The 25,466-nt window shown below is 48.0% G+C and overlaps 1 protein-coding gene across 4 annotated transcripts in view; it reads right to left on the reverse strand.

The window, feature by feature from the left end:
• Window positions 1–25,466, reverse strand: part of SLCO3A1 (solute carrier organic anion transporter family member 3A1) — a 458,121-nt gene that overhangs the window by 148,237 nt on the left and 284,418 nt on the right. For all 4 annotated transcript variants that reach the window (XM_070478194.1, XM_070478193.1, XM_070478192.1 and 1 more), the window contains exons 3-4: window positions 22,958–23,056; window positions 8,403–8,666 (exon numbers count right to left, since the gene is read on the reverse strand). In XM_070478194.1, the coding sequence (XP_070334295.1) occupies window positions 8,403–8,666; window positions 22,958–23,056 (363 nt within the window). The remainder of the gene's footprint in view (window positions 1–8,402; window positions 8,667–22,957; window positions 23,057–25,466) is intronic.

Below are 25,466 nucleotides of genomic sequence, written 5' to 3' on the forward strand. Positions count from 1 at the left end.
CTAAACTCAACAGAACCTGGTGATGGATGGCATTAGGAGTATGAGTGGGGAGAGGGTTGTGGGAGGTATCAACCCAGGCAGGTTTCACTCCCCTAAAAACGAAAGTCCTCTAGAGTCGGGCTCTGCAGTTTCTCTGTTGGAGAGGGAGCAAGTAGACATGGGCTCCCCTGGTGGCTCAGACGGTAAAGAATCTGCCTGCAACGTGGGAGACCTGGGTTGGATCTCTGGGTTGGGGAGATGCCCTGCAGAAGGGAACGGCTACCTGCTCCAGTACTCTGGCCTGGAGAATTTCATAGACTGTATCATCCATGGGGTCTGAAAGAGTCAGATGCGACTGAGCGACTTTCACTTCATGACTGAGCCACAGTTTTGGTACACACTGTTGAAAAGTCCCTTAGGACCCGCTGATGCCACTTTTTCCATCACAGAGGGCCTGCTTATTGTCCAAAGGTGCAACACAATGTTGTGGTCAAGAAGTCAGGCATTGGGACTTCCCTGGTGGTCCAATGGTTAAGAATCTTCCCCACAATGCACGGGATGTAGGTTCGATCCCTGGTTGGGGAACTAAGATCTTGTATCCGTTGGATCAACTAAGCCTGCACACCACAATTAGCGAGTCTATACGCCACAGTAGAAGATCCCGCATGTTGCAACTAATACCCGAGGCAGCCAAGTAAATAAATAAATGATTAATAAAAAATTTTTTTAAAGGGAAGATAGGCACTGAGGCCCTCCCACAGCTCCCACAGCCTTTTCTTTCCAAATGTAAGCTTTAATTTCTTTGTCTGTTAAATGGTATAGTATACCACTTGGGGCTGGGAGGGATTCTCATGGGGCTGAGAGCAGTAAATGATAGTGTATGGAAAACAAACATTAACTGCTATTGTGTGTACGTGTGTGTGCACATGCACACGTGCACACTGGCAAGAAAGTGTTCCTTTATTTACTCATACATTCATTCAACCCCATCACCTATTAATACATGTCAGGCAAACTGCTAAGAAAAGATGAGAAGTGAAAGGCAAAGGAGAAAAAGAAATACCCATCTGTATGCAGAGTTTCAAAGAATAGCAAAGAGAGATAAGAAAGCCTTACTAAGAGAACAAGGCAAAGAAATAGAGGCAAACAAAAGAATTGGAAAGACTAGAGATCTCCTCAAGATAATTAGAGATACCAAGGGAACATTTCATGCAAAGATGGGCTCAATAAAGGACAGAAATGGTATGGATCTAACAGAAGCAGAAGATATTAAGAACAGGTGGCAAGAAGAACTGCACGTAGAAGAATTGTACAAAAAGATCTTAATGTCCCAGATAACCATGATGGTGTGATCACTCACATAGAGCCAGACATCTTGGAGTGTGAAGTCAAGTGGGCCTTAGGAACATTACTAGGAACAAAGATAGTGGAGGTGATGGAATTCCAGTTCAGATCAGTCGTTCAGTCGTATCCGACTCTTTGCGACCCCATGAATCGCAGCATGCCAGGCCTCCCTGTCCATCACCAACTCCCAGTCTACCCAAACCCATGTCCATCGAGTCAGTGATGCCATCCAGCTATCTCATCCTCTATTGTCCCCTTCTCCTCCTGCCCCCAATCCTTCCCAGCATCAGGGTCTTTTCCAATGAGTCAACTCTTCGCATGAGGTAGCCAAAGTATTGGAGTTTCAGCTTCAGCATCAGTCCTTCCAATGAACACCCAGGACTCATCTCCTTTAGGATGGACTGGTTGGATCTCTTTGCAGTTCAAGGGGCTCTCAAGAGTCTTCGCTAACACCACAGTTCAAAAGCATCAATTCTTCAGTGCTCAGCTTTCTTCACGGTCCAACTCTCACATCCATACATGACTACTGGAAAAACCATAGCCTGGACTAGATGGACCTTTGTTGGCAAAGAAATGTCTCTGCTTTTAAATATGCTATCCAGGTTGGTCATAACTTTCCTTCCAAGGAACAAGAGTCTTTTCATTTCATGGCTGCAATCACCATCTGCAGTGATTTTGAAGCCCAAAGAAAGAAAGTCTGACACGGTTTCCACTGTTTCCCCATCTATTTCCCATGAAGTGATGGGACCAGATGCCATGATCTTAGTTTTCTGAATGTTGAGCTTTAAGCCAACTTTTTCACTCTCCTCCTTCACTTTCTTCAAGAGGCTTTTTAGTTCCTCTTTACTTTCTGCCATAAGGGTGGTGTCGTCTGCATATCTGAGGTTAGTCAAGTGGGCCTTAGGAACATTATGGAACAAAGCTAGTGGAGGTGATGGAATTCCAGTTGATCTATTTCAAATACTAAAGGATGATGCTGTGAAAGTGTTGCACTCACTATGCCAGAAAATTTGGAAAACTCAGCAATTGCCCACAGGACTGGAAAAGGCCAGTTTTCATTCTAATCCCAAAGAAAGGCAATGTCAAAGAATGTTCAAATTACTGCACAACTGTGCTCATTTCACATGCTAGCCAAGTGATGCTCAAAATCCTTCAAGCTAGGATTCAGTAGTATGTGAACCAAGAACTTCCAGATGTTCAAGCTGGATTTAGAAAAGCCAGAGGAACCAGAGATGAAATTGCCAACATCCGCTGGATCATAGGAAAAGCAAGTGAATTCCAGAAAACATCTACTTCTGCTCCATTGACTATACTATAGCCTTGGACTGTGTGGATCATAACAAACTGTGGAAAATTCTTAAGGAGATGGGAATACCAGAACACCTTACCTGTCTCCTGAGAAACCTGTATGCAGGTCAAGAAGCAACAGTTAGAACTGGACATGGAACAAAAGACTGGTTCAAAATTGGGAAAGCGGTACATCAAGGCTGCATATTGTCACTCTGTTTATTTAACTTATATGCAGAGTATACCATGGGAAATGCCGGACTGAATGAAGCTCAAGCTGGAATCAAGATTGCTGGGAGAAATATCAATAACCTCAGATATGCAGATGACACCATTCTAATGGCAGAAAGTGAAGAGGAAGTAAAGAGCTTCTTGATGAAGGTGAAAGAGGAGAGTGAAAAAGTTGGCTGAAAACTCAATATTCAAAAAACTAAGGTCATGGCATTAGTGAAGTCGCTCAGTTGTGTCTGACTCTTTGTGACTCCATGGACTATAGCCTACCAGGCTCCTCTGTCCATGGAATCTTCCAGGCAAGAATCCTGGAGTGGGTTGCCATTTCCTTCTCCAGGGGATCTTCCCAGCCCAGGGATCGAACCCAGGTCTCCTGCATTGTAGGAAGACACTTTTACCATCTGAGTCCCATCATTTCATGGCAAACAGATGGGGAAACAATGGAAATAGTGACAGACTATTTTCTTGGGCTCCAAAATCACTGGACGATGACTGCAGACATGAAATTAAGCTTGCTCCTTGGAAGAAAAGCTATGACAAACCTAGACAGCATATTAAAAAGCAGAGACATCACTTGGCTAACAAAGGTATGTATAGTCAAAGATATACTGGTTTTTCCAGTAGTCATGAACGGATATGAGAGTTGGACCGTAAAGAAGGCTGAGTGCCAAAAAATTGATGCTTTTGAACTGTGGTGCTGGAGAAGGCTCTTGAGAGTCCCTTGGACTGCAAGGAGATCAAATCAGTCAATCCTAAAGGAAATCAGTCCTGAATATTCATTGGAAGGACTGATGCTGAAGCTGAAGCTCCAATCCTTTGGCCACTTGATGGGATGAGCTGACTCACTGAAAAAGACCCTGATGCTGGGAAAGACTGAAAGCAGGAGAAGAAGGGGATGACAGAGGGTGAGTTGGTTGGATGCCATCACTGACTCAATGGACATGAGAGTGAGGAAGCTCCAGAGGACAGTGAAGGACAGGGAGGCCTGGACAGGGGGAGAAGTGGATACAGCACAACAGGAGGGATGCGGGGGCTCCTGAAAGGTGACCCAGCAAAACGTTCTGAAGAACAAGATGAGAGATGAGGGGCCTTAGAGCCAGGAAGGGAAATTTATTTGATGGCACAGCTGAGAGGCAAAAATGTGTCTTGGATATGCAGGCTCCCACCCAGGGGAGATGCTAGAGCTTTACGAGACCAAGCATTTGTCCGCCAGCTGCCTGCTTTGTGAACTGGTTATGTGACAGTCACCACCAGACAGGGACTTCTGGGCTGTGCAAGAAGTGACTGCTTTTCTACACAGTTCTGGAAAAGATTCTGAGCTTCCCATTTCTCACCTTCTCAAAACAAAACCCAACTGATGGCCAACTTTGTAGAAACAGACTTTCAAAGCCTGCTTTGAGGGGAGAGCACTGGAAAGTGATCACAGGTTTGAAGTTCTCTGTCACTGAACAGGATCTCTGTGTCCTACCAGGGTCCCCAACCTCTGGGATCTAATAATGCCTGATGACCTGAGGTGGAGTTGATGTAACAGTAATAGAAGTAAAGTGTACAATAAATTTGATGTGCTTGAATCACTGGAAAACTGGTGTCTTCCATGAAACCTGTACCTAGTTCCAAAAAGGTTGGGGACCACTGCTGTTAACCTATAAACGAGCTAAGTCCTAATACTGACATTATGTAGCTTCTGTAAAGTTACACCAGACACCACATGGCAAAACCTAGGGGAGTTGAATGACATGGCTAAGGCTGCATGATTAGGAAGTGGCTGAGCTGGATTTAGACCCAGGTGAGGAGCTCTATGGCCCTCCCAGAGCAGAAGAGGCTGTGTGTTTCAGTCCCAGCGGGGAGGGGGATGGTGTGGCTATTCTTATGCCAGCTCTTCTCAGGGACCTTTGCTATATAGAGAGTTTGGCAGGAGACATAGGCTGATGGCTGGACTAGAAACCCATTAGTAGTAGTCACGTACAGATGTGAGAGCTGGACCATAAAGAAAACTGAGTGCCGAAGAACTGATGCTTTTGAATTGTGGTGCTGGAGAAGACTCTTGAGAGTCCCTTGGATAGCAAGGAGATCAAACTGGTCAATCCCAAAGGAAATCAACCCTGAATATTCACTGGAAGGACTGATGCTGAAGCTCTGATATTCTGGCCACTTGATGTGAAGTGCTAACTCATTGGAAAAGACCCTGATGTTGGGAAATAATGAGGGCAGGAGGAGAAGGGAATGCCAGAGGATAAGATGGTTGGATGGCATCATCGACCTAACGGACAGGACATGAGTTTGAATAAACTCTGGAAGATAGTGAAGGACAGGGAAGCCTGGTGTGCTGCAGTCCATGGGGTTGCAAAGAGTCAGACACAACTTAGTGACTGAACAACAGCAAGCTCAAATGAAACAAATGAGAAACTGCAACCTACAGATCCGCACAGTAATGCTATTTTCTCTAACATGTGCAACAATGCTCAGCTTATCTGTACTCCCAAGCGTGCTGCATACTGTATGCAGACCAGTTGGGCTTTCAAGGCTGCAAATCAGATTGAAGAGTTTGGGAGTGCTCGGCAGCATCATGTGGTGCTTTTGGTGGAAATGTCCATGTAGCGGAAACATTTTGTCTCAGGTGGAAAAAAATGAAGGCTCTAAACCATGGTAGCCCCCTCTCCATGAGCTGGCAAGTGTAAAATTTTTTGATTCTCATAATAGCTTGCTCCACTGGACTCTGGCTCCTGGGGATTCTTCTAGATGTACTGCCTTCCTCTCCTGCTGGGACATCCTTTAGGTCCATTAACGGATCTGATGCTGCCGGGAATCACTAATTCTAAATTAAAAATCACTAATTATCGGAGGGGAGTCCACATATCCACAGGCTGTCACCGTGGTGGCTCTGGTCTAGGAGCCTCCACCCTGTCTACCCACCTGTGTATTTGCCAGGTCAGCCACAGCACATCCAGCACTCACCCTGTTACTGCTTCGGCTTTGCCCACCGCATGCCTCCCCTGCTACCAAACAAGCTCCAGCATGGAAGCTTCCTTGGTCACTGCTGTGTCCCTGGTGGTGGTGACTTAGTTGCTAAGGCATGTCCAACTCTTATGACCCTATGGACTGAAGTCCACCAGGCTCCCCTGTCCATGGGATTCTCCAGGCAAGAATACTGGAGTGGGTTGCCATTTCCTTCTCCAGGGGATCTTCCTGATCTAGGGATTGAACCTGGGTCTCCTGCATTGCAGGCAGATTCTTCACCCACTGCTGTGTCCCTGGAGCTTGGCAGAGTCTCAGAAAATGGTGACTGAACTAACAAATGGGCTAACCAGCGACTGGATCAGAGCCTGAGAATTCTGAAGCTGTGACATCCTCCAGACATGGCTCAGCTCTGTCTGGGACGACCCAAGCCCTGCCTTCCTTGCCTGTCTGTTGTATTTCCATAATGCAGGGCTGCCTGGCACTGGCGTTGTCACCACCTTAGGCCACCTTGCTGACTTGCTGGCCTGTCCCTACACTGGATAGTGAGTTCTTTGATGGCACAATTGTATTTTTTTTTTAATCTGTGTATCCCCAGAGATGAAAGGCAAGAGATTACAGGTATAGGTCTTGCCATGAGAACCTCAGGAAAGCAAGTCATCCTGGGGTGAGGAAATATTGGGTTGGCCAAAATGTTTGTTCAGGTTTTGCCATTACGATGTTACAGGAAAACCCGAAGGAACAGTACTGCCAACCTAATACCTGGAAAGGCTACCACGACACTGGTCAGAGTGTCTGCAAGGCCCACTCTCATGCCAGCCCCAGCTGTTGCCATGAATTTGGTCCCTGGGATGCTGTGGCCAGCTGCGCTATCAGAGGGGCGGCAAGCGTCATCCTCCAGCCACCTGGGGGCTCCTGAAGGGGACCTGTTTGGGGAGTCTTATTTTATGAAGCACAGACTCCTGGGACTCTAAGCTAAGGCAACCTCAGAAGATACAAAGCAGGTGGCCTTCTCATCTAATTAAAAAAAAGACTCATCTGATGGCTCAGACATAAACAATTTGCCTGCAATGTGAGAGATCCAGGTTTGATCCCTGGGTCAGGAAGATCCCCTGGAGAAGGAAATGGAAGCCCACTCCAGTATTCATTCCTGGAGAAGTCCATGGACAGAGCAGCCTGGCAGGCTACAGTTCATGGGGTCACAAAGTGTCCGACACAACTGAGCGACCAGCGTTCACTTTCTCACCTAACAGTGCACTCTGACCCTTAGAGAGATGTATTTTGAGATCATCTACGGGCAATTCCACATTACGACTTTGGTAGAAGCCATCACAGAACATGGAGTCAAACAGGACACCAGGCTCTTAAATTATCGTCTTCTGGGAATTAGCACGAGTTCCTTGAATCCCGCTCTGGCTACCAGGTAGTATTCACAGACAGTCTCCAAGGGCAGTGCCTGAATTCTCAAGACCAGGCCGTCACCCAGGAACCGTGTTACAACTCCACGCTCGTGGAGATGAAGCGTGGCCAGGGTAATGCCCGCAGAGCCGGGGAAGGGCGGGACGGATCTGAGCTCGAGGTCACTCTAGATTCTTGCCGCCATTTTCAAGCATCTCCAGAGACAGTGCCCCTCATTAGAGCTCAGTAGAGACGCTCATCAAACCTCTAAAGCAAGCGCTGTGAGCCCGAGGTGGCAGCTACTGACGGCGGGCCAGGCCACATGCCTGGTTTCCTGCAAAGAAATCACCGTCCACCTCTTTCCCACCCCAGCCTCACCGAGAAGGAACGCCCCAGCCTTGCTCCTGCCCGCTCCCCAAATCTAGCATGTTCCTCAGGACACCCAGCAAGAAGGGGTCCTTGAATTAGGGAGTACTGCACATATCTCTCAAATAGGGAGGGGGCAGCTTTGAGGCTGCCCGTCATCACCTTCACCTCTAAGAGGCTGAGCCAAATATAGAAACCATGAGGGGGTGTGTGTGGGGGACTCCTCATTTTCATTCTGCATCACTGTTTGTGTCTCTTTTGTGAAAAAAAAAGATGCACTTCTTTTCCTTCTAAAAACGATGGTGAGCGCTTTGCTGCACTCTGAAGTGGGACTTCGTTATCAAGACTTGAGTTAATATTTCCTTCTAGAGGAACACGGCTCTCATCTCTAATGGAGGGGCTGGAGGGCCAGAGAGAATCTAAGGAAATGCACTCTGGATGTGGCTTTTCAAGAACGCCTGCATCAGGCAAAGAGAACCAGCTTCAAAGTCTTTTCCTGCTTTCATGTGCTTGCAAGTGGCCTGGAAGAGTTCAAAGCGGGGGCGGAGGGGGGGGGGCATGAAACATCCGGCTCCCTCCTTCCCTCCCCACTTTCTTCCTTCTATGGACACATATTTATCCTACACCAGGTGCAGTGTTAGCCACCGGGCTCTCAGCTGGGAGGATTTCATCTGCTGCCCCTTCAATAAATGGTAGCCCCTTTGTTTTTGCTTTATAAAGCGCATTTACTTCTCAGGGTATCACAGCACCAGGGAAGGCAGATCACGTAAAACCAACGGGATTCTATTTCAAGTCCCCCAGCAGCCGGTCCCGAGCATCCCTCGAGAACGAGGTGTCCTTACCTCTCAGCTGCTGGAAGCAGGAGGCGCTGCTGTCTGGCTCCAGGGGGTGTCTCAGGACCCCGTTGCTGGGTTTGGGTCTCTCGTATTCTCTTTCGGGGAGCATGGCCTGCTCGCTCTCCAGGGCGGGGTCTGAGTGCGGGGGCAGAGACTGTGGGAACCCAAACATCAGGACGGACGAGAAGAAGAGTAAGGCACCGCAGAGCAGAAAGCCGCCCCACCAGGCTCCGATCCAGCGGGGGTCGTCCGGGGTGATGTCCAGGTTACCTGCACCAACCAGAAAGAGCGCGGTTAACAAGAGGGCACCGGGCAGGCCCGGGCGCTTGGCCGAGGCTTGCGATCAGCTGTACAGACCAGCCAGGGCTCCGGAGATGGCCTGGCTGGGGAAGGCTGGACAAAGGGCAAAGCAGCCCGTGGCCTCCGAGCTGAGCGTCTGGTTTTCCCCAAGCTGAAGGCTGATCGTGTTCCCTCCTTAATTTTCTTGTCTACTTTGTGCCTGTATCAGTCTAAACAAAAACAGGGAGAAGCCAGACGCCCCCTGAGTTTAGGCTGGCATTGACTGACATGGCCGAGCTGCCAAGGTCTGCTAACAAAAGCACGGGGAGACAGAAAGGTTCATCGCCCAAGGGTGTATTTTTACTTTGTATGTTCACTTGCACCCCCCACAAAGCTGCTAACCTGAGATCCCCTTCCACACCCCACTCTCCCAGCCTTAAACTGGTGGACAGATCACGTAGGGCGGTGCAGAATGGAAACCAAGAGCCAGGATACCTGGAAAGAAACCCTGCCCACTTCTCGCAATGTGACCTCAGGCTAGCAATCTGAACTCTCCACGCCTCAGCTGACTGATCTGTAGAGTGCTGATTATTATGACGGTACTTACCCTGATCGAGTTCGGAAGATCAAATGAGCCACACCAGACACAAAGTGCTCAGAACACTGTCTGGCGCGTGCTTAAGCACTTAATTGATGTGAGCTTAATATTCATGGCAAGGGTTCTTTTCCTAAGCTACTAGTGTGTGTGTGTGTGTGTGTATGTGTGTGTGTGTGTGTGTGTGTATGTGTGTGTGTGTGTGTTAGTGTTAGCTGCTCAGTCATGTCTGACTCTTAGCGACCTCATGGACTAATTCTCCAGGTGTGTGTGTGTGTGTGTGTGTGTGTGTGTGTGTGTGTTAGCTGCTCAGTCATGTCTGACTCTTAGCGACCCCATGGACTAATTCTCCAGGAAAGAGTACTGCAGTGGGTTGCCATTCCCTTCTCCAGGGGATCTTCCCAACCCAGGGATTGAACCCGGATCTCCTGCACTGCAGGCGGATTCTTAACCAGCTGAGCCACCACGGAAGCGGATGGGGGATGGGTTAACTCAAATTCCGTGATGGCCAGTGGTCTGGGGGCCAGTCCTCTACTGAAAGCTCTGTAGCCAGTGTCTATGCTTTGAGGCCCCATGCAAGTGGTGTGGCCATCTAGTACTGTGACTTGTTTGACTTTCCAGCTGGAGTCAAGAAGATGTACATTTCTGTTGCCCCCTTGGTAGATGTTTCTTCCCTCTTTCCACATCTCCCTTGCAGAGCAGGGTGCTCCCACCTGAGCTGCTTAGAGATATCTCTTTGATGATGATCCCATGCCCCTGGGGCACAGGAGGAAATTCATCTCAGTGATCTGGGTTATAGCATCTGAGCTAAGAACGAACGGGGCTGCAGGCCTGGACAGATGGATGGACAGGCTTGGGAAGAGAAATGACCGCAGTCACTGGATGAGCGCTCCCCCACGTCTGAACTGCTCTTCCTGAAGACTCCCCAGTTATCAGTGATGAAAACACCAGCCGTCATCGACCGAGGGCTCACTCTGCACCAGGGACTATGTGCAGTGGATTCTTAACTGTTCCAATCAACCCTCCCCACAACCCTACGAGGTAGAGCCTTTTGTTTTCTATTGTCCCTATTTCATACAGATGGAGAAATCAAGGCTTAGAAAGGCTGGGTGTGGGCTTCCTTGGTGGCTCCACGGTAAAGAACCTGCCTGCCAGTGCAGGAGACAGATTTGATCCCTGGTCTGGTAAGCAATGAAGCCTGTGTGCCAGAACCTGAGCTTGTACTCTAGAGCCTGGGAACCACAACTACTGAAGCCCATGTGCCCTAGAGCCTGTGTTTCACAACAAGAGAAGCCACTGCAATGAGAAGTCCATGCACCGCAATAGAGAGTAGCCCCCACTTGCTGCAACTAGAGAAAAAGCCTGTGCAGCAATGAAGATCCAGCACAGCCAAAAGCAAATAAATACAATTATATTAAAAAAAAAAAAAGAAACAGGAAAGGCTGAGTGCCTTGCCTACATCCACAGAGTTGAAGACCAGAACACAGGCATCCAGATGCCAACGGCTCTGCTCTCTCCCTCTTGACTGGCAGGCCTTTGTTTTGGGCTCTCTGGAGGGTTCTTGAAGGCTAATTCCTCTGCTCTGGGCAGTGGGTAAGACGACCAGCTCTTCTGATGGGTGGCAACTTGGCCTTTGGAACACTGGTGGTCTCTAACCTGGAGGCCTTGACATCAACCACGCAGCAATAACCAGGGCACTTGAGTGGACCAGATGCTTTTGTGTAGGTATATGCTGGAGAAGAGAGAGCATACACTCTAGTGGGCTTGGGGCTGAATCTCACTATTTCTACTTACTAGCACGTGATGCTGAATCCCACCCTTCTTGCTTACTAGCATGTGATGCTGAATCCCACCCTTCTTACTTACTAGCATGTGATGCTGAATCCCACCCTTACTACTTACTAGTACCTGATGCTGAATCCCACCCTTACTACTTACTAGCACCTGATGCTGAATCCCACCCTTCTTACTTACTAGCACTGATGCTGAATCCCACCCTTCTTACTTAACTAGCACCTGATGCTGAATCCCACCCTTACTTACTAGCACATGCTGAATCCTACCCTTCTTACTTACTAGCACGTGATGCTGAATCCTACCCTTCTTACTTATTAGCACATGATGCTGAATCCCACCCTTCTTACTTACTAGCATGTGATGCTGAATCCCACCCTTCTTACTTACTAGCATGTGATGCTGAATCCCACCCTTACTACTTACTAGCACCTGATGCTGAATCCCACCCTTACTACTTACTAGCGCCTGATGCTGAATCCCACCCTTCTTACTTACTAGCACTGATGCTGAATCCCACCCTTCTTACTTACTAGCACTGATGCTAAATCCCACCCTTCTTACTTACTAGCACCTGATGCTGAATCCCACCCTTCTTACTTACTAGCACATGCTGAATCCTACCCTTCTTACTTACTAGCACTGATGCTGAATCCCACCCTTCTTACTTACTAGCACGATGCTGAATCTCACCCTTTTTACTAGCACGTGATGCTGGGACAGGTACTCACCCTCCCTGACTCTTGGTTTCATCATTTGCAAAATAAAGATGATAGACAGCCCAGAACAGTGGTTACCAGGCTGAGAGGTAATAAAGCAGCATCACTTGACACACAGTAGGCTCTTACCTACTGGAGCGCTTAATCTTGAACTTTCAGGGATGTATTTATGTAAATGGGAATTTTAAGGCATAGATTTTTTTTCATTTAACAATGCACTGTAAAGATCTCTCAAAATTACCACATATTAATGCTGTGTAATATTCCATTTTAGGGATTACATAAATTTTTAGCTAGTTTCTTAAGCCTTGTACACTGAGGTATGTTTTAATCTTTTTATTAATATCAACACTTCTGAGGAGAGCTTTCTAGTAGCTCAGTCACTGGATATAAACAGTATTTTTTAAGTAAATTCCTACATGGAGAAATTTTGCACGGCACTAATGCACAATTAGGGCTTCCCTGGTGGCTCAGTGGTAAATAATCCGCCTACCAATGCAAGAGACTGGGTTTGATCCCTGGGTGGGGGAGATCCCCTGGTGAAGGAAATGAGAACCCTCTCCAGTATCCTTGCCTGGAAATCTCACGGCCGGAGGAGCCTGGTGGGCTACAGTCCATGGGGCCACAAAGAGTTGGACACAATCTAGGGACTGAACAACAGCAATGCACAATTATATGTCTTCTGATGGTCAGTAACAAGTAGGAGTCTAATATACCAGTGTCAGTTTCCATTGCTATCAGGGGTGTGAAACTGCTTGGTCTTCAAACCCATCTGCTCCAACAAAAGGTATAGATTTTTTTTTTTTAAAGGAGTACGGTGTAGAAAAACAGGGTGATGTTGAAAGCATCTTTATGCAAACAAGAGGAGAGAAAAGGAAGTCACACCACCCTGGAGCTGAGCAAGACTGTTTGCACCAATCCCTTACTGTTTTCCTTCACCTGCTGCCAAGCGCTGAATGAAAACAAAAGGCGGGAAAAGGGAAATGTAGTATTTTCCCTCCTTTGTCTCTGGGCCCCATAAAGCTGCCAGATGTGAGCCAGCAGGGATGGAGAAAGCGTGGCAGCTGTTGGGAGAAGGAAATCAGAAGCACGTGGACAGTCGTATTTTAGATAGGAAGTTAGTGGCTGCCGTGCCGTGAGAAAACACCCCTGGGGGAGGGGCAGCCCTGGGGGAGGCAGGTGTCTGTGAAAGCCAGGCGACTCGCCAGAGTGTGCTCACAGTTCCTGAGTCAGGGCTGGGCACCCACCTGTGACACCATCAGCGCACACCGGCCGCTTTGGAAGGCGTGGGCAGGGGCGGGTCTGCAGAAGGCAGGGATCTGAAGAACCAGGAAAATCACGGCTGACTATTCTGGGAGGTATTGATTTTTTCCCTCTGTTTCAATTATCCAGTGGACGGTGGCAGGGAGAGAAATAAGAGGCTGAGAAGAAACCACTCAGCCTTGGAGCAGGCTGGCCTCAGGACCGGTCAGCCTCATGAGCGGAGTGTCAGCCCGCTTCTGGGGGCTCTTGTGGAGACAGCGAATGCTTGACACCAGCCTGAGACACATCTTTTCTTTTTCAAATTTGTAAAAATTGAAGCAGACTTGCTTTATGGGCTTGCCAGATGGCACTAGTGGTGAAGAACCTGTCTGCCAGTGCAGGAGATGTAAGAGACCCGGGTTCGACCCCTGGGTCAGGAAGATTCACCTGGAGGAGGACATGGCAACCCACTCCAGGAGTCTGGCCTGGAGAATCTCATGGACAGAGGAGCCTGGAGGGCTATAGTCCATGGGATCACAGAAAGTTGGACACGACTGAAGTGACTTAGCATGCATGCAGAGTTGCTTTACGAAGATGCGTTAGTTTCTGCTGTACAATGAAGTGAATCAGCTACATGTATACATATATCCACTCCCCCCCACCCCTCTATCCCTGCCAACCCCTCTAGGTCATCACAGAGCATCAAGCTGAGCTCCCTGTGCTATAAAGCAGATTCCCACTATATATTTTACACATAATAGTGTATACATATCAATGCTAGTCTCTCCATCTGTCTCACCCCCTTCCCCCCACCCCATGTCCACTTGACTGTTCTCTACAGGTATGTCTCTATTCCTGCCCTGAAAATAGGCTCACCTGTATCAGTTTTCTAGATTTCATGTATATGCATTAATATATGATGTTTTTCTCTTTCTGACTTATTTCACTCTGTATGACAGACTCTAGGTCCATCCACATCTCTGCTAATGATCCAATTTCATTTTTCTGAGGCACTTCCTTACTCTACCTATCTCAACAATGAAGAGTATTTTTAAGAGGCCTCTTGGCCACTGAAGCTGACTATCACCCCCTCTTGCCTGGCAATTGTCACAACTCAGCATTATCGAAAGAAAAGCTATGACAAACCTAGACTGCATACTAAAACGCAGAGACACCACTTTGTCAACAAAGGTCCATCTAGTCAAAACTGTGGTTTTTCCGGTAGTCATGTACAGATGTGAGAGCTGGACCATAAAGGCTGAGCGCCAAGAACTGATGCTTCTGAACTGTGGTTTGGAGAAGACTCCTGAGAGTCCCTTGGACTGCAAGGAGACCCAACCAGTCCATCCTAAAGGAAATCAACCCTGAATATCCATTGGAAAGACTGATGTTGAAGCTCCAATACTTTGGTCACCTGATGCAAAGAGCCGACTCATTGGAAAAGACCGTGATGTTCGGAAGGACCGAGGGCAGGAGGAAAAGGGGGCGGCAGAGGATGAGATGGTTGGATGGCATCACCGACTTGATGGATATGAGTTTGATCAAGCTCTGGGAGATGGTGAAGGATAGGGAAGCCTGGTGTGCTGCAGTCCACGGGGTCACAAAGAGTCAGACATGACTGAACGACGAACAATGACAACAAGCATTACTGACACTGAAGGGGAGTTCTCTACATGGATTGGCAAAGCATGTGTGGTAACATTACCCCACGTGGGCACATGAGGATGAGGATCTCGCCTCCCTTCCTGTGGTGTTAGGTGTGGGCATGCACCACAGAGTTTTGCCAGTCAAATGTGGGAGAGGAGACACAGATCACTTCCATGTGGCAATATATATAAGCTGGTGCATGACTCCTATGCCCTTTTTTTCCTGCTTGATTGTGAAGCATGTGGGATTCTCCCAAAGATGATGCCTAAGAAGCTATAATGAACAAAATATTCTTGCTGACTTGATTCGGGTATATAACACAAGCAGGAAATAAGTCTTTAGTATTCCCAAGTCACTGACATCTTGAGGGTATTTGTTGCTCCAGCATAACTCAGCCTATCCTATCTGGTACAAATGGCTTGTGTGTGCTGTCACTTCAGTCTTGTCCAACTCTTTGCGGCCCCATGGACTGTAGCCTGCCAGGCTCCTCTGTCCATGGGATTCTCCAGACAAGAATACAGGAGTGGGTTGCCATGCCCTCCTCCAGGGGATCTTTCCCACCCAGGGATTGAACCCACATCTTAGGCAATAAAAATTCCTAATTTTTAAGAAAAGTGGCCCCGGGCAGGCTTAGTATAACAAAGGTATTCTTTCAGGTCCAGGTAGAGAGCAAGGTGTGAAAATCTATTTCCCTTTCTCTCTGGTTCTAATTAGTGTTTTGACTTTAAACATGGCTGCGTTTCAGCCTTTTGACGAAGGCTGCTCTCAGGAGGATGCTCAGAATACAAGTGAAGAACATCAGTTTGTCTCATTTACTTAGAATGCATCGAATTGCCAATGAGTCTAGAACTGTGGATAAAGAAACATATTGAAAAGGATGGGGAAAGAATCAGGGTCCTGGGCTGTGCAAGCGCCTGGCATCCCCAGGAGACTCTGTGAATACCCTGGCTAAGCTCCCTCCACTCACTTGCCTGCCCTTGGTTATTTCAGGCACCAAGAGAAAAATGCTGGGAAGGAGCAGGGGGCGCCACCCCCGGGTCACCATGAGGCCAGCGCACAGTGGGTCTGCTTTTGCACAGGTGTCTGCAGGCTTGTTATTGTCTCTGTATAGTCACTTGGTATTGCCTGACTCTTCTGTGATGCCACGAACTGTAGCCTGCCAGGCTCCTCGGTCCATAGGACTTCCCAGGCAAGAATACTCCAATGGATTGCCATTTCCTTTTCCAGGGGCTCTTCCCAACTCGGTGGTCAAACCCACGTCTCCTGCATTGGCAGACAGATTCTTCACCACTGAGCCACAGTGGAGCAGGCTTGTTAGGATTCCTGACTTAAACAGTTCATTGTTCTGACTCTTCTACTCTTGGAATCCAAGGTTGGGAGGGCTTTGTGGTTTCATTGGGTGAGTTGAACAAGCTTTCAGCAGCTGCTTTCCCCTCTGCTGAAGGTCACATAAACATATGGGCTTTGCTGAGATTTCTCTCCAGTTCCAAGGATTGCTACTATTGTACGTTCAAAAAAAGGACTTCCCAGTAACAAGTTTAAACCAGTTGAAAACTAACTAACTAACCAAGCCACCCATGGGGATACCAAGACCATGAGAAGAACAGATCAAAGCAAACTGGGAATATTTACTTAGTCTGGGGTCACACTGATGTGTAAGCAATACTATGGTTCTCTGAGCAGTTTTTCTTTTTTTTTTCCTTCAGTCCATTTACCTATTTTTCTAACCTACTCTGCAAAACTTTTGCTATGGGACTCAAGAATTCCAAGAGTATCATTACATTACAGACCTAATTAGAAACTGGAGGCAGGGAGGAGCTGAGGGTGGAGGGCAGCATGGACCGTTCCGAACCCCAGCTGCTGGGCTAATTAGTCCAACACGAAGGAATCTGGCAGCAGCAGCCAGAGTTGGAGGGGTCTCTGCTCGTCAACATTTTTATGAAGCCAGTAGATGAATCTGCCTTCTGGCAGCTGCAGACGCTGTGCAGCTGTGGCAAGGCAGGCTTTGGGGGGCCTAAGGCCATGTTGGCCGAGCCAGGTCATCTCAGCAAAGCCTCTGTTCATGGAAGGGGCAGCCTTCTAGTTAAACGCCTGGAGATGTTTCAGGGACATGAGCTGCTCAGCTGGGGTCAGACTGGCCTGAGCTTTGACTCCGAGTAGCTAAGGATGTGAGTTCATGCTCTGTTCCTCACGACACCTAATTATTCTGTGTGTTCACTAACCCCCAGGCACTGTGTCAACTGGTCTGTGTGATTAACTCGTGTCACCCACACACAGATCCAGGAGGACAAATGTCCCCAGGATCACACAGACTGTAAGGGGTCCAGCTGAGATCTGAGTGGAGGTCTGGTTCCAGCTCAGAACTCATAATTGTTGCAGGAGGAGGTGGCCACCTCCTCTGTTAATGCAGTGGTCTCCAACCTTTTTGGTACCAGGCATTGGTTTCAGGTAAGATGATTTTTTCATGGATCTGGGGGATGTGAGTGATGGGGAACAGTTGCAAATACAGATGAAGCTTACCTCCTGCTGGGTGGCCTGGTATTGACAGGACCACTACTGGTCCATGGCCCAGGGGTCGGGGTGTTAATGGGCTGACAGTAGGACCCACCCTCTCATGGGAATGCCTGTAGTTCCAATGTGGCGCTTGATGTATGGCTTCAAATATTACTGAGTTCATGGCTGCCACTGTCTGTGAAGCCTCCACTGTGAAGAGTGTTCGGGGTTTTCTATGCATACACCTCCTGGATTGGGCACATCCTGTCTTCTCTCTAGGCGTCAGTTTCCTTGTCTATAAAGTCCAGGCTTGGAAAAGAATTATGTCTGAGGTTCTTTTCGGCTCAGGGATGCTGGTATCCCACTCTGCTACCAAGTCCTTCTTTCTGTGTCTTGCTCTTCACTCATCTCAGTTCTACAAACATATTTCGGAAAAGAACTTCTGCAGGCACCATCATTCCCTCCCCACTAGCCTGGGGAAGGCGGTGTCTATCTTTAAGGAGAAGGGGCAAACGAGCCACACACACTCCCATGCAGACGACAGGCAGCAGCAACAGCAGAATCCCTTTGTCTGAGTACCCCCAGGAGGTATTCAGGGTGTACCTCGGCTCCACAGCTGGTCTGTCCCGACAACCACTTGCCTCCCCTGCACCCCCCAGCTTCATCAACACACAGATTCCAACTGGGTTCCCTCAGGTCTCTCTCTTTTTCTGTAAGGTCACAATTGTGGCTTTTCCAGTAGTCCTGTACAGATGTGAGAGTTGGACCCTAAGAAGGCCAAGTGCCGAGAAGAACCGATGATTTCTAACTGCAGTGCTGGAGACAACTTGAGAGTCCCTTGGACAGCAAAGAGATCAAACCAGTCAATCCAAAAGGAAATCAACCCTAAATATTCACGGGAGGGACTGATGCTGAAGTTGAAGCTCCAGTACTTTGGCCACCTGATGTGAAGAGTTGACTCACTGGAAAAGACCAATGCTGGGAAAGATTGAGGGCAAGAGGAGAAGGGGGTGACAGAAGATGAGAGGGTAGGATGGCAGTTTGAGCAAACTCCGGGAGACGGTGAAGGACAGGGAAGCCTGGCATGCTACAGTCCATGGGGTCACAAAGAGTCAGACAAGCCTGAGTGACTGAACATCAACAATTCGTCAGCCACTGCCAGACTGCGTGGTGGAAGTCACAGTCTCTTTTCCAACTGCCCCAGAACAAGGGCCTTCCAGGGACCTGCCTTGCGCACCTCACACAGTTCCCAGGCTACCTCTTTTCCCAGTCCCTTGCCCAGCTCTCTGCTGGAATTTCAGAAACATATGGCTGTGTGTGTGGCCTGTGCATTCATGAAGGGTGCACAGCCCTGAAGAGGTGCTCTGTCTTAGTTGGTGAGGAAGACAGGGAAGGCTCATCCCGAGAGAACTGAAAGCCTGGTCCTTGAAATACAGCACCGATCCACTCATAGAAAGATGACAAGTTTCAGGCACAAGATGGGAAAAACTAAAATCTGGGGGGCTTCCCAGGTGGTACTAGTGGTAAAGAACCCGCTGCCAATGCAGGAGACATAGAGATGCGAGTTTGATCCCTAGATAGAGAGGATCCTCCGGAGGAGGGCATGGCAACCCTCTCCAGTATTGCCTGGAGAATCCCATGGACAGAGGAGCCTAGCGGGCTACAGTCCATGGGGTCGCAGAGTCGGACATGAATGAAGAGACTTACACTGCAAACTGTGGAATTCTGAGTGGCTCCCAAACAGAATAAATTATATTCCTGTGCCCTCTGCTGGTAAAGAGCGGCACTAGCCTTCCTGGGGCCTGCAGAAAGGAGGCAGACAAAGAGGGTGACTCACACGCATCCTTCTGTTCCTAGAGTCTCATCAGATCGGATGTCCGCTGTTACTCATGAGGGGGGAGGCGGCCATCAGCAGGATGTCCAGACGGAATGGAATTGTGCCCATCCGTCTCAGGCACCAGAGGCTTCAAACTGCCAGTGGGCAGAGGACCATGGACGCCACTGCCTCACCCGGGCCTGAGGACTGCCAATGGACAGGCTGTGCCCCCTCCAGCCACCCGTGTGCCTCTCGGCCACTCCAGACTCTGAGGAAAAGATGTTATTTCATTCCCAAGAGGAATCTTAGAGAGGGGGCGGGGTCTTAAAGTAGAAATACCCACCCATTTGCTCATGGATCTGGGTTTTCTATAGATACACCTCTCAGACTGGGTACACCCCTTCCCAGGGGTGTGAGTAAAAGAATCCATCTGCCACAGCAGGAGCCGCGGGAGACTTGGGTTCGATCCCTTGGTCAGGAAGATTCCCTGGAGGAGGGTATGGCAACCTACTCCAGTATTCTTGCCTGGAGAATCCCACGGACAGAGGAGCCTGGCAGGTTACAGTCCATAGGGTCACAAACAGTTGGACATGATTGAAGCGACTTAGTATGCACACCCTTCCCCTCTCTAGGAATCAGTTTCCTTGTCTATAAAATGCAAGAGTTGGAAGAGTGATGTCTGAGGTTCTTTCTGGCTCAGGGATGCTGGTATTCCACAAGCCTGGATCCAAGGGGCCCTGCCGATACGCTGAAGGCAAAACTGCCTGCTGGATACTTTCCTTCTCGCCCCAGGCAGCCTTCCCCATGCCCTGGCAGGTTCCCTCTTCCTTCTCTTCCTTCAAGACCCTGTCCTGTCCTGCCTTTAGTGCAGGGCAGAAGTGGGCTTTTTGTCCATAGAGGCAAGATGGCAGCTGATTCTCACCTGTGTGGTTTCTCTGACCAGGTCACCCCTTCATCCCCTTCGCTAGGAATAGGATCAAAGGGCCAACCCAAAGCTACAAAACTGCAGTGTTCAATCACCTCCTGAACAGACCCAGTGCTCTAAAATAATAAATAAATAAGGCCGCATTTTATTTTTTTCCCCCTCCGTTTGGAAATTTGTAACATCATTAGCTACAAGTAAATATATCAGTGGAATTAATGGAGTGAATCACAAAGTGACTTGATTGGATTTAAAACCACATAATGTCTTTGGGGTGAATTAGTAAATTTAGCACTGTCGAGAGATGATGAATGGAGAACCGGGGGACTGAGAGTTCTTATTGATCCTGGGAATAGATCAGGATGAGAAGAAGGGGAATGGCTTCCCACGCTGTTTTCAGAGAGAAAGGAAACGTGGCTTCTCAGCATGGGAACACAGCGCCCTTCTGCAGGCGTGTGGTTGAGTTGTGACCACATATGCTGGGTTCCCAGGTGGCGCTAGTGGTAAAGAATCTGACTGCCAGTGCGCATAGGGGGTTTGATCCCAGGATTGGGAAGATCCCCTGCAGAGGGAAATGGCAACCTGCCCTAGTATTCTTGCCTAGAGAATCCCATGGACAGAGGAGCCGGGCGGGCTCTAGTCCACAGGATCACAGAGAATCAGACACAGCTGGAGTGACTAAGCAACAGTTTGGTGGGCAGTGCTTAAGAGGGCCTCCAATGATCCCCACCTCTGGAATTCATGTCCTTATGGAAGGATTCCTTCTCCCCAGTGTAGACAGAAACAAGTGGCTTGCTTCTAACACACAAAACGCAGCAGAAGCAATGAGGTGTCACTCCCGAGGCTAGGTTATCAAAAGACTGCGGCTTTGTCTCCCACGCACTCAGCCTGTCCTGGGCTGTCTGCTCCGCAGGGGCCATGCTGAGGTCAGCACTGCAGACAGGCCCATGGGAGCCAGCCTCAGAGTCGACCTGCCCAGGGCTGCTTGGAAGCAGAGCCCCTCCAAGTATGCTTTCACATGATTTGAGACTGGCTAAACTCCTTGACTGCAGCCTCATGAGGGACCCCGAGCTAGAACCAGCCAGACTGAGGGCAGGAGGAGAAGGGGGCAACAGAGGATGAGACGGTTGGATGGCATCACAGACTCAATGGTCATGAGTTTCAGCGAAGTCCAGGAGATGGTGAAGGACACGGAAGCCTGGCGTGCTGCAGTCCGTGCGCTCGCAGAGAGTTGGACACAACTCAGTGACTGAGCAAAGCTGCTCCTGGGCTCCAGACCCAGAGAAATAAACCGAGATAATAACTATTGCTTAAAGTCACTAAGTTTGGGGTAATCTGCCATAAAGCAACAGATTAATACACCAGGCAGCTTGCTGGGGCCACTGAAATGTGAGTAGAAACAATGCATGTCATTTCTGAGGCAGAGCTGGCTTCCTGCCTTGGCAACTGGGCAGGCAACAGTCAGATAAAACTTCTGTGAGCCTGGGTCTTGGAGGGACTACCAGGGGCAAGTCCCATCCCCTTCTCACCCCAAATACCACTAACCTGCACTGGATATTCTTCAGTACAGCTGAGAAATAGACTTTGGTTGCATAAAATCACCTTGATTTGGGAATTTCCTGTTACTACTGCATAACCTGGGGCTTCCCTGGTGGTTCAGAATCTATCTGCAATGTGGGAGACCTGGGTTTGATCCCTGGGTCAAGAAGATTCCCTTGGAGAAGGAAATAGCAACTCACTCCTGTATTCTTGCCTGGGAAATCCCATGGACAGAGGAGCCTGGGGGGTTACAGTTCATGAGGTTGCAAAACAGTCAGATACAATTTAGCGACTATGCAACAACCACCACATAGCCTAGTCCATATAGACTAGCATGCTAGTCAGTCCAGGGCCACAGACTGGAAATGGTCAGGAGCCTGACAGCAAATGGGGCTGCATAACAGGAAGTGAGTGGCTGGCAACTGAACGAAGCTCCATCTGTATACACAGTCGTTCCTCATCGCTCACATTGCCATCTGAACTCTACCTCCTGTCAGATCAGTGGCGGCATTAGATTCTCATTGGAGCAAGAACCCTACTGTGAATTGCACATGAAAGGGATGGATGTTTGCGCTCCTTATCAGAACTGTCCTGAAACCATCCATCCCCACCTACTGCTGGTTCATGGAAAAACTGTCTTCCACAAAACCAGTCCCCAGTGCCAAAAAGTTTGGCAACTGCTGTACTAAGGCATCAGGGTGCCCAGAGGAGGCTGAAAAACACACTTAATCTTCCCATTAAGAACACAAGACCATAGGTTTGAAGTACAGTATGTTTCCTTTAGGGCTTCCCAGGTGGTGCTAGTGGTAAAGAACCTGCCTGCCAATGCAGGAGATACAAAAGACACAGGTTCGATCCCTGAGTCAGGAAGATCCCCTGGAGGAGGTCATGGCAACCCACTGCAGTATTCTTACCTGGAGAATCCCACGGACAGAGGAGCCTGGCAGGCTACAGTCCATGGGGTTGCAGAGAGTCGAACACAACTGAAGTGACTTGGCACATGGCACGTGCTTTCTTTAAAGCCCACCACAACAGTGTCTTACAGAAACAAGTTTCAAAGCTGGTCTCCTTGACCCTATGTGTACACCCACACTTAGGAGCTCCAGCTTCTAGTTTAAGAAACAGGGTCCTCTTGTGGGTTCATGGACCGACATTCAGTGAATATGTGTGTTTGCTGGGTATTTCCAAATCTGTCCCCCCACTTACCTTACAACAGTCCTGAAGGCAGATATAAGTTCTGGTACCCTAAATTCACAGATGAGGAAAATTCAGATTTAAAGAGTGAAATCAACCCCAGGTGGTTATTAAGCCTCTAGGCAGACATGAGCAGAACACAGGCTTGAGTCCAGGCCCTCTGAACCTACACTCACCATCTTCCCTCTAATCTCAAGGGGGTCACCAGCTAGAGAGGTGGTTGCATTAAAGTTGCTTCTTAGTAGGAAGGTTTTAGAACTCAGAGGGCTGGGGCTCCTTTGTGATGGGGAAAGGGCTTAGAAATTGAGATAAATTCCTTACTTGTGTCAATGAAGACTGCATCCACATAGATTTTGGTACAGAAAGAGCCCAGGATAAATCCACAGGCTGGTCCAAACACCAGCATCGTGAACAGGATTCCTGAAAGAAGAAGATGAAACCAAGATTAGATTAAAAGCAGAAGGCATTCAATGAGCAAAACTGTTAAAGCATGAGAAAACTGTTTTACATTGATCAGATGAGGGGTTTGATTAGACAAATGCTATCAGAGGAATTAGTCTAAATATCCTAGAGGGGAAAGCTACTATTCTAATTTTTGGAAACCCTATTGAAGAACTATTATGCAGGAATTCTATAGTTTCTGTAGGTTGCTCTGAAATACTTCTAGGCCCCTAGTACACTTACTTTTGAGGACTCTTCTCCATGTCACATCAGACCAATAAAATACATCCACATTTATCATGGAAATTTTTTTTTCAGCCATAAACATTTTGGGAAGGATTTTTATCATTTTGCTTTCACATTGATTTGGCTTTATGTAATTCACTTAATATACAGTTGGCAAAGACTTCTCAGCCCTCACTGTGCACACAGGAATTCTTATGAAGTGAGAAAAGCTGAAGCCACAAATTATTCTCCAATGTAATGAAATGTTTATGGGCATTAAATTTAGCAAATAACAAAGCTGACATAATGGCCTGCTTTGAGCACATTTAATTAGACATTTTATTAATTTCAGTTTTGCAGGCCCTCCCCACTCGTATTTTTGGAATTGCTCTCTGTTGTTGCTCTCACAGCCATTCAGGACTCAAGCTCTTTCGTAGGACTTGAGAAGATGGTACCAGGCACATGCATAAGCACTGGGTTCGTCAAAACACTCTTTCTGGTTTTTCTATAACAGCGTGTGGGAAAACCCTAACAAGCTTTCTGGCCCACCCAATATGTATCTAATAGATGCAGTATCTGGAATTTTGCACAGAACTTTTGGTTCATTCTGGCAAAAGCAATGAGCCCAAACCAAAAAGCCGCAGGCTGTTCTCTACTTAACTAAATTTCAACTTGAGCACTGACAGTTCACAAGGCCCTAGGAGTGAAAATAACAGTAAAGAAGTGCCTTTTTCTTAGGAAGCTGGTTACCTGTGGGGACAATCAGCACATGGTCAATTCAACCCAAGCAGACAGCCTAGAGGGTGGATGCTAACAGGTCTATGTAGGCACATGAAAAACAGGGTAGGAAATGGATTCAACCGGAGGGAATCTGAGCTCAGTGGAGGGTTTCTGGTCTGCTCACAGAGTAGACTAACTCAGCCTGAAATCTCCAGAGATGGATCTGCTCAAATACTCATCCACTCAATCAATACTTCTTGAGTTCCTTCTTTGCACCAACCAGCCTTCTTAGGGATGGAGACTCAGTGTTGAAACAAGCAATCAAAAATCCAAGCCTTCCTGGAGCTCACTGACTTGGACAGAGAAGAAAACAAAACTTAAGAAAACTAAGGGAATATTACTCAGCTATGAAAAGGAATGGACTGGTGCCTTTTGCAGAGATGTGGCTGGACCTGGGGTCTGTCATACAGAGTGAAGTAAGTCAGAAAGAAAAAAACAAATACCAGACATTAACGCATATATGTGGAATCTAAAAAAAAAATGCTATGGGCTATGTTATTCACAAAGCAGAAATGGAGACACAGATAGAGAGAACAGACAGAACAAACATGTGGATACCAAGGGGGAAGGCGGGGTGGGATGAATTCAGAGACTGGGACTGACACATATGAAACACCACTGATGGAGAAGGGAATGGCAACCCACTCCAGTGTTCTTGCCTGGAGAATCCCATGGACAGAGGAGCCTGGGGGTTACAGTCCATGGGGTCACAAAGAGTGGACACGACTGAAGTGACTCAGCACAGCACTGATAGGATGCATAAAATGAGTAACCAATGAGAACCTGCCGTGCAGTACAGAGGACTCTGATCCGGCTCCGTGGTGACCTAAACGGGGAGGAAGTCTAAACTGGCCATGTGTATACATGTGACTGATTCGCTATGCAACATTGTAAAGCAACTATACTCACAGAGAAAAGAAACCATAGACAGGAGCTGGACTGATTTCTACATACTTGGCAAAGGAAACCAGGTCTTTTTCACTTTCAGACAGAACCCAGAATCCCAAAGCAAGTACTTAAAGATGACTCATAAAGAATGCTGTTTGATGAAGGAAGGGATGAAAGAGGATGGTTTCCATCACAGGAATGGAATCCTGTGAATTCCACTGAGGAATGAATCCACCCTCGGTGAAATCCTACTCCTAGATTTAGAGCACTCTAGAAGTTAAGTGTCTCAAGATAGCCACTCCTGTTTCCAGCTGGTGACCCTGGTCTCCCAGTTAATTCTGTTTATAGGAATCTGGAGAGCAACAAAATCTGCTTTATTACAACACTGGCTCTGGTTTGTCACAACTTAGGTTGAAAAAACTGAACAGAGAAAATTGAGAGAGGTGAGGGTGTTTTTGGAAGGGTCTAGACTGTAGGGAATCTTTCAAAGATGGGC

Source organism: Odocoileus virginianus, chromosome 16, assembly GCF_023699985.2.
Source record: "Odocoileus virginianus isolate 20LAN1187 ecotype Illinois chromosome 16, Ovbor_1.2, whole genome shotgun sequence".
NCBI classification, from domain to species: Eukaryota; Metazoa; Chordata; class Mammalia; order Artiodactyla; family Cervidae; genus Odocoileus; species Odocoileus virginianus.